This window comes from Trifolium pratense, linkage group LG2 (assembly GCF_020283565.1).
Source record: "Trifolium pratense cultivar HEN17-A07 linkage group LG2, ARS_RC_1.1, whole genome shotgun sequence".
In the NCBI taxonomy this organism is placed as follows: Eukaryota; Viridiplantae; Streptophyta; class Magnoliopsida; order Fabales; family Fabaceae; genus Trifolium; species Trifolium pratense.
Window position 1 is genome coordinate 28,662,543 of NC_060060.1, and position 9,531 is coordinate 28,672,073.

The 9,531-nt window shown below is 30.2% G+C and overlaps 2 protein-coding genes across 2 annotated transcripts; one reads left to right on the forward strand and one right to left on the reverse strand.

The window, feature by feature from the left end:
• Positions 1-1,490: 1,490 nt before the first annotated feature.
• LOC123904502 (F-box protein At1g61340-like) lies at positions 1,491-2,130 on the reverse strand. Its single transcript, XM_045954161.1, has 3 exons — positions 2,017-2,130; positions 1,830-1,904; positions 1,491-1,691 (listed from the first exon to the last, which is right to left on the reverse strand). The coding sequence occupies exons 1-3, from the start codon at positions 2,128-2,130 to the stop codon at positions 1,491-1,493; spliced, it is 390 nt and encodes a 129-aa protein (XP_045810117.1).
• A 1,634-nt stretch (positions 2,131-3,764) lies between these two features.
• On the forward strand, positions 3,765-4,265 carry LOC123905543. Its single transcript, XM_045955191.1, has one exon. The coding sequence runs from the start codon at positions 3,765-3,767 to the stop codon at positions 4,263-4,265; it is 501 nt and encodes a 166-aa protein (XP_045811147.1).
• Positions 4,266-9,531: the final 5,266 nt, after the last annotated feature.

Below are 9,531 nucleotides of genomic sequence, written 5' to 3' on the forward strand. Positions count from 1 at the left end.
TAATGAGTTGACAATTAAAAATAAATAAAAAATAAATTAATTTCCACGTGTCATGGCACGTCAAGATTCTTCCATGTCATATGCCCACTTGTTAAGTCAGGGGGTAACGCAAAGAATCTTGACATTGCAGGGAGGTAATCTCAAAAAAATATTTTGCAGGGGGGTAACGCAAAACTCGTCTATTTTGCAGGGGGGTATAACACTATTTACCCTTTAATTTAATGGTGAGAGATTTAGGTAGTATAATAGAGGTCATGACTTCGATCCTAGCTCCATTATAAAAAAAATTCAATTTTTCTTCTTTTTCTCAAACAATTCAAATATCTATATATTAGATCTTTTATTCCCTTTTCTCTTTGATCCTATATCTTAATTACCCAACACTTATTTCCTTGTTCAAACATACTCCATGGAGTATTACAGTATATATTCTTCACACGCTATATTTAATGGCAGACTCAATTTGTCCTCTCAAAAGTAAATTCCCCATAAATCGTAAAAATAAAAAAAAAAACTTCCATGGAGATACCTTTTTTTACTAAACCATGGAGATACTTAAAAACAACATAAATGTATCTATAATATTACAACAAGATATGCGAAGGGAGAAAAGATAACAAGATATATCAATTTTCTTTCTAAATTTTTTTATTATACGATATAACTCATATCCGCAGGTATCCGTCACACCTTGATTTTGACAGAAAAAACTCAAATGAATTTTTTTTTCCCTCAATTTAAAAAGACTACGCGAGACGGTATGCAGACATAATTTATACCAATTTCAAACTTGTCTCGCTTATATCGAATTACATTTTATCACTATTAAATTAGAAACTCTCAAATAAACCCTTAAATTATATATCAAACAATTTATTTTATATTTCTTTTTTTGTTTAAATATTGTTGAAAGTTGAAACAAAATAGTTTTCAATTTTTAACTATTTTTTTATTAAAAAAATAATAATAACGAAACGCAACTCAAGTTCATATAGAGATAGGGCGAGATGAGGATACCCAAACATGGAATACCCGAACTCCGTTGAATATGAATTTGAGGTTCTACAATTTTCATTCCAGTTGAGAATTAGGATGGATATGAGGTACCAAAACTTCATAAATTTAAGTTTAAAAAATATAAAATCCGTCCCCACCAACGTTCCGCCCCATTGTATTCCTACTTTTTATTACTAGACAAGATAAAACAAGATCCACCCATTATCGGATGTACTCCAAACAAATTTCTCATAATCTTTCTTTTGTTTTTTTCTATCTATTAAGTATATGGAAAAAGATTGCACATAAGCTAAACTAATCAATAATACTCAATAGATTTGTTGAAGAAACTTGCTAGTGAATATACATACGTGTGAAATAATAAGTCAATGAGATCCTTAGATAACAAATTAATACTAATCCCAACTCTCTAATTTTCTACTAAATCAATTCTTAAGTAGAATATCTATTCATATATAATCTTCAGAGTCTATTCAACTTGTGGCACAAAACAATACCGTTGAGATATCCTTCACATTGATTTTTTTTCTTTTTTTGGTGAAATCCTCCAAATTGAACTTTGACTCTTCCTCTCTTGGTTGTTTCACGATGAATGGTGTTTTTGGACTTTCAACTTTAATGTGATGATTTGTTGGTGTGCTAAAATTAAAATGTAATTCCTCCACATCTAGTGACTACATTGATAAAAAAAATCAATATAATTACCAACTAGAAAGAATAATAATAATCATAAACAATAAATCATTAAAATATAAAATAAAAAAAAACTCAACAATGCTACAAATTAATTAAATAGTAATAGTAATACATACCGCTTCTCTAATTGTTCTAGACACATAAAAAAGTTGTTCCAAATCATCATGGTCAACACCACGCAAAACACGTAACTGAAATTCAAAATATACATATACATATATAATTAAAACACATGCAAAAAAAAAACTTAAAAATAATAAAATAAAAATTGATTAAATTAATTTACATGATAAAAATAATTACCAGAATATCATGAGGAAGAGCTTCAAGGGGAGATATATGAGCACTAGATACTCTCTTCAAAGGAGTAACATAGGATCTCTTCAAAGGTGTAACATAGGAATTAGAATCTTCCATATTTTTGGTAAAAAGCTACACTTTTCCTTCCAATGGATCTAGCAAAACCTATTTCCAAATTACTAAGTAGAAAAAACTACTCCAAAAATCTCCAAAAAGATTTTACCTGTTGTTTGCAAAATCTACACTATATAACGGTTGTAATCCAAACCCAATAACTATTTATATGCCAATGTGACAAAATCTAAAGGGAAATAAGTATAGTGTGTGTATGATTATTGTGGTAACAATAAATTCTTTCCTTAATGAGGTTGATGGAAATCAACAAAAATTGGAAAGAAAAAATCTTTAATAGAAAGAGACAAAACATTTCCTATTTCGGAGGATATGAAACAAGCAAGTCTAAAAATTTCACCGAAATTAAACTTTGTGGACCGATATATCCAACTATCACTTGCCAGCTCATAAAATCCAATGAAAGAAATTCAACTACAAAATTAGGAAGGGGTTGGTCAACGTTTTGTCAAACAAACTATATTGAAGTTGGAGCTATGCTGGAATTCATGTGTCAATCAGGAATGAACACAAACATTGTCATTGTTTATCATTATCATTGGTAAACTTATTACATGTAAACCTATTATGTCAAACTTTGTTTTTCTTATTTCTTTAATTTTAATTCTTCCGTTTTTTTAGCTTAGATGAAGTGGTAATTCACAGAAATTAAACTCACATATAATTGTGAGATCCCAGATTCGAACCCGAGTCACGACGTTCGGCCTAACAATATCGACATTTTGTCAATTGAGATAGGACTTATGGGACTAATTCTTCCGTTTTTAATATGTAGTTTAACTATTTAGATATAGTTTGCATTTTTCTTATATTTTATATTTTTTGTACTTCTTTTGATTATCAATATTTTATAGTTCGACTATTTAGATGTAGTTTGCGTTTTTAATATTTTTATTATAAACTAGCGGCCAGACAGACGCGTTCTGCGCCAGTCTATGTTTATTATGCAAACTTATGTAAAAAAAAAAATGTGTTATGTTATGGTGAGTTTGTTATAAAATATTTTTGCTGCTCAAAAAAATTGAGGGTATTATTGCTATTATGAAAAATCAACACCAAAAATTTAGTATCCTCCTTATATGTAGGTATAGATTTTGTACTTCATTAATATAAACATTGAAAAATATGTCAAATGCGGAACGCGCGACCCATGCGAACGCACGAAAATGTTACTAGTTTGACAATAAAAAAAAAATTAACTCTTAGATTTTTATATTTTTTGAAAAGAACGTTTGATTTGTCAATAAAAATATATTTTTAACTCTTAGATTTTTAGATTTTTTAAAAAGGACGTTTGATTTGACAATAAAATTGAATTTTTTTATTAAAATAAAATATATTTATTCAAATCGATAGAGTACATCACATTCAAAGATAAAGATTTATTTTTCTTTTAAAAAAAAAAGATAAAGAGTACATCAGATTCAAGTATAATCTCACAAAATTAATATAATCTCACAAAATCTTTTAAAATAACTTGGTCACCAAGTTTTTGTTCCAATACAATTGAATGAGGTAATATTATATATATTTAATCAAATTGAGATGATCCACATTCACTATACTCTTCATATATGCTCTAGTTGTCCTTTTCTTCTTTCCCTTTCAATCTTTCAACAATGTCTTCTTCCTCAAGCAACTCCACAATCTTCCTTGAATCAAACTTCAACATCCCAAGCAAAAATTATAGCCACACAATGACCACAGAAACCCTAGAAATTTCAACAAACAACGTTGAAGAAAAAGTAGCAACAATAGAACTTTATGTTCAAGGATTCTATAAGCTTTTTGTTCAACCTTTTTATAGCTTTAAACCTTTAGCAACAGAAAGGGAATTTATTGTGTCACCAAAGTATGGATACAAGTTAAAGTTTCCTCTTTTCTTGGTCACTAAAAATCCTCGCTTGTTTCCTTTTTGCGTGTCTCAAAAACTGGCAATATTACCCATAAGCACTGGTTTGACTTCTTATATTGAACCATTTATTGTTCGCAATGCCATTCAAATGGGACAAAGGAATGGAGACAAGGAGTTTAAGATTGTTTTTGATGTTAAGGTTGTTGAGATTGATTTGGCAGATTATCATGAGTGTGATGATTACCGTAAATGTGGTCTTATTTAATTAGAAGGATTAAGGATCGAAGATAATATTATAGATTAGCTTTTATTGTCTTTGTGTGGTATTTTATTTTAGTTTATGTTATGAGATGTAGAAAGTTTAGTGTATGTTTGGTATCGTGGTGCTCGGATAATGGCAAAAAATTACAGCAATGGAAGCTCTAGTTTGTAGCTTTTTTAAAGTTATTATATTTGAAAGTAAGCAACTACTTTTTAGAGTCTCACTAATGAATATATTAAGACCTCAAAAAAATTGTTCCATAAGTCTTAGTTCAATAGGCAAAAAATATCGAAATTGTTAGCTCGGACGTCGTGACCCGAATTCGAACCCGGAATCTCACAATTATGTAAGTTTAGTTTCAGTGAATTACTATTTTATCTAAGACCGGATAAAAAAAACCTAAAAGAAGTTGGTATAAAGAGGATCGGTATCTTGATGAAAAATATTTTTCTTTTGGTACATTATCTCAATTAAATTTTACTATTGATAATAGTAGTTCGTTTTTATTTATAAGAGTGATAATGTGCAAATAGACATTGATATTTCATTTGTATATGTTTTTCTTTGTCTTTTATTTCTTTTGCTCTGTTCTTTTCTTTTTCTTCTCTTGGTAGTGGTCAAGAGATGATAAAATTTGATTGATCCGATGTGTAGTTTTCGGCATCCATTGTTAAAAAATAAACCTCTCAATTCATTTATTTCCACTCAAAATAAATTTGATTAATACAATAGTTGGTTTTCACCATACACCTACCTTCTTCTTTTTTACAAATAGTGGAAGAAATCTTATAATTATATTTACTCGACATTCTTCACTAATGACATTGAAAAGATAAATTTAAAGAATCGAAAGAATAACCTAAAGGGTAGGGTAGAAAAAAATTATTAATGTTTTATTCATTTAAAAATAACTTACAAGTTACAATATATGACAATTTTTTATTTATTTATTTTATGACGCTCCTTTAAAAAACAAAACTAGTATAATAATCCAAAAAAACTAGTATAATACATGTGCGTGATTTCTTACCCATGGTTGATGCTTTTGCCTCTTTCTGAAGGGTATTCTTCTTCTCGTGATGATGTTATAAAGTAAAGGAATCAATAGTAATTGCATTGATTGAATTGATTGTTTACAATTTACAACAAGTCTTTATATAGGTTGTGACGAGGCTCCTAGTGATATGAATGAAGTAACAAATTCCTATGTATATGGAGCAGCTACTGCATAAGATTGAAACAATTAAATTCCTATGTATATCGAGTAAATATTGCATCTTCTGTTACTACTCCTTTAGTTGTGTATCAGATAAAACAACTCATGCTAATCTATGCCACGTCTAGTACAGCTCATGTTGAGCTATTAGATATCTTTTAAGGGTTTTAGTTTGATGGTGGTGTGCCTTGATGTTTCCTTGTAGTTTTATTTGTCTGTTTGTTTTCCTGTCTTACTTAGAGATTTTTGGGTTATGATGAAGTATACTTCTGGTACCTCTTTATTTATTTGAATCAGCTCCTAATTCTAAGATAGTATCAGAGTCTGTCAAAAATCTGTTGGATCACACCTCCTATTAGGTTTTCACTATCGGACTACGCACCATTTATATCACACACCAAACCCAATCGTGTTGGGCATAAAAGGATGTGTTACAAAGTCTCACGTCAAATGTGAGAGGGTATGTGTATGAGTTTATAAAATTGAGGCAATCTTCACCTTACAAGTCAATTTTGTAGCGTTGAATTAGACCAAATTTCCAATTTTAAGAGCAATATTTCTTGATAACTTATTCTTGTTTGTTTTATACTCAAGATTACTTTTATTTTAAAACTCTTACTAAATTTGAGTTTTATATTGACTTTTGGTTCAACTTGACTAAATCTTTTGTCGGTATGGGCGTAGGACTTGTACTCCTTTTCATTTTTGGTGTTTAAATCCTATGTCTTGTATTTTGAGCACTTAGTTTAGTGCTCTTTGTTGTAAGGGTTTGAGTACCCCTTTGTACTTCCTTATAATAAATTTTTGATTATGAAAAAAAAAAATTACGATATAAACTTATGAGAAAAAGTTTTTAAGAAGAAAAAAATTGTCATATGAATTTATAAACTATAACTCGTAAAATATAAGATCAAATTTTGACATTATCAATCTGGGTCTAAATTATATTTAATTAGTTATAAAATTAAATACAATAATTAGATTGGCAAAAATATAAAAAAGGAAACTTAAATTAGTTTGTTTTCAAAGAAATAAAATGGCGGCACTCTTTATAAGTACAGTGGAGCTTTGTTGATGAGCACCAAAGTGGAGTGATTGCTTTAAGAAGGCAAATAGTGAACATTTAATTGAATAGAAAATGATAAAATTTCAATTAATGTATTTGGGTTAAATATGCAATTATCCAATAATAATATGTACTAATCTATTAATAATAATTGCACAAGAAAATAGAAAATTAATGTTTTCATGTTTGACAACTAGCTAGGGATGGGTACGTAAGGATACCCAATTTTAATGAGCATTCAATGTTTTACTTCCTTAATTCCTACCTCAATCTTTTTCAACAAGGTAATGATTGATTCATGATTATCTTCTTCTTATCAACACCAACTCTACTTTGTTCCTTTTTTTTTTCCTCGATAATATATGACTTTTTTTTATGGACTAATTTTCAATATATGTAAAGTGAATTTAATTTTGTACTGAAAAAATAATAAAAACAAAGTCAATTTAATTGCGCGATATGGAGGAATGATGATCTTTTATTAAATGTCAATGAAGAAAGAATTATTTATTCTTGTAAAATTGTTTTACACTTAAGCCAATAAGTTTAATCTAGTTGTGAGAGATTTAGGTAGTATAATAAAGTTCATTATGACTTCGATCATCAGCTCCATTATAAATAAAAAAATTAGGTAGTATAATAGAGGTCATGACTTCGATCTTCAGCTCCATTATAAATAAAAAATTTGTTTTACACTTATAAATAATATAAGGGGTGGACAACGGGCCGGTTTGGGTCGGTATGGGCCCAAAACCTTAAACCGGCCCAATCCACGGGTGAAATCCACTGGACCATATCAACCCAAAATCTACTAACGGTTTGGACGGGTTGGGTTTAAGCGGGTTACGGGTTAGTTCGAATGGGTTGTTCGGGTTATTGGATTGGTCACTTTGTAAGGCCCAATAACATATTTTTGCTTTTTTTTAAAAAAAAATTTATTACCTTTTCATTTATTTTTATCCAGTCATTACTAGATTTCTTATTTTACAGAGGTCCAAATATTTAAATTGGGTTGTTTTTATATATATACACATTCACAACTTGGTTTTGAAATTTTCATAGGCCCATAGTATTAAAACTTGGGTTGTTTCATAGTATTAAAATATTATTTTGGCTTAAATGCAGTTTTACCCCCCCTATTTTGAAAAATGCGGAATTTTACCCCCCCTATTTTAAAATGCGGAATTTTACCCCCCCTATTTTATAATTTGTTGGATTTTGCCCCCCCACCAAAATTTTGTACAAAATCTGCTTCTGAGCCTCAAGTTCAAAGCTTCGCACAGAACTCAATTTGGATCAATAATTCACCAAACTGGTACCGAAACGACCGAAATCGAGTTAGTTTTCCACAGAATCAAACTCCACTAAATTTGGTGTTACAGAGAGAGATTAATTACTGTTTTAGTGAAGGTATGTTCAAATTAATTATCGTATGAAACTACTACTGGTATTCTCGTCATTCCTCTCACCATGTAGCTCATTTTTTAATACTATTTACATGTATGGAAATCTAATGAAATTACCCTTGTTGGCATTTCAATTTCGTCGAATTTGGAGTTACGATGTGTTCGGTAGACGATGTTGAATTTGAAGATCACAAGTAGATTTCTGCAGAATTAGTAATTGGACAGACCTTCACTAAAATGGTAATTAATCTCTCTCTGTAACTCCAAATTTAGTGGGGTTTGATTCTGTGGAAAGCTAACTCGATTACGGTCATTTCGGTAGCCATTTTGTGAATTATAGATCCAAATTGAGTTGTATGCGAAGCTTTGAAGTTGTGACTCGAAAGCAGATTTTTTGCAGAATTTTGGGGATATACCTTTACTAAAACGGTAATTAATCTCTCTTTGTAACTCCAAATTCAGTGGGGTTTGATTATGTGGAAAGATAACTCGATTACGGTCATTTCGGTAGCCGTTTGGTGAATTATGGATTCAATTTGAGTTGTATGCGAAGCTTTGAAGTTGTGACTCGAAAGCAGATTTTTTGCAGAATTTTGGGGACATACCTTCACTAAAACGGTAATTAATCTCTCTTTGTAACTCCAAATTCAGTGGGGTTTGATTATGTGGAAAGATAACTCAATTACGGTCATTTCGGTATCCTTTTAGTAAATTATTGATCAAAATTGAGTTGTGTCCGAAGCTTTAAAGTTGTGACTCGAAAGCAGAATTTTAGGGGGGGCAAAATCCAACAAATTATAAAACAGGGGGGGTAAAAGTCCGCGTTTTAAAACAGGGGGGTAAAATTCCGATTTAATCAAAATAGGGGGGGCAAAACTGCATTTAAGCCTATTATTTTTATATGTCTATTCCGGTTTGGTTTGGGTACCCGTGGTTCAGATTTACTGAACCGAACCCGACCGCATGTACTCACAAGAAACCGTAAAACAGACCCGCGGGTCCAGAAAATCGTCCAGATCCGACCAAATCGGTTTTTTTTTTACGGTTTTCAGTGGGCTGGGCCGGTTTTTCGGGTTTTGTCCACCCCATATAGCCATTGAACTCTTCTTTTTTATTTTTTTATAATATATAGCCATTGACCTCTAATTTCTATATTTTTTTTTCTTTCAATCATAATTATAACAATTCAATTTTTCTTCTTTTTCTCAAACAATTCAAATATCTACATATTAGATCTTTTATTCCCTTTTCTCTTTGATCCTATATCTTAATTACCCAACACTTATTTCCTTGTTCAAACATATTACAGTATATTCTCTTCACACGCTTTATTTAATGGCAGACTCAATTGTCCTCTCAAAAGTAAATTCCCCATATATGATATATCGTAAAAATTTAAAATTAAAAATTCTTCCACGGAGATACTTTTTTTTGACTAAATCATGGAGATACTTAAAAACAACATTAATCTATCTATAATATTACAACAAGATATGCGAAGGGAGAAAAGTTAACAAAATATATCAATTTACAAGACAAGATAAAACAAGATCCATCCATTATTGGATGTATTCCAAACAA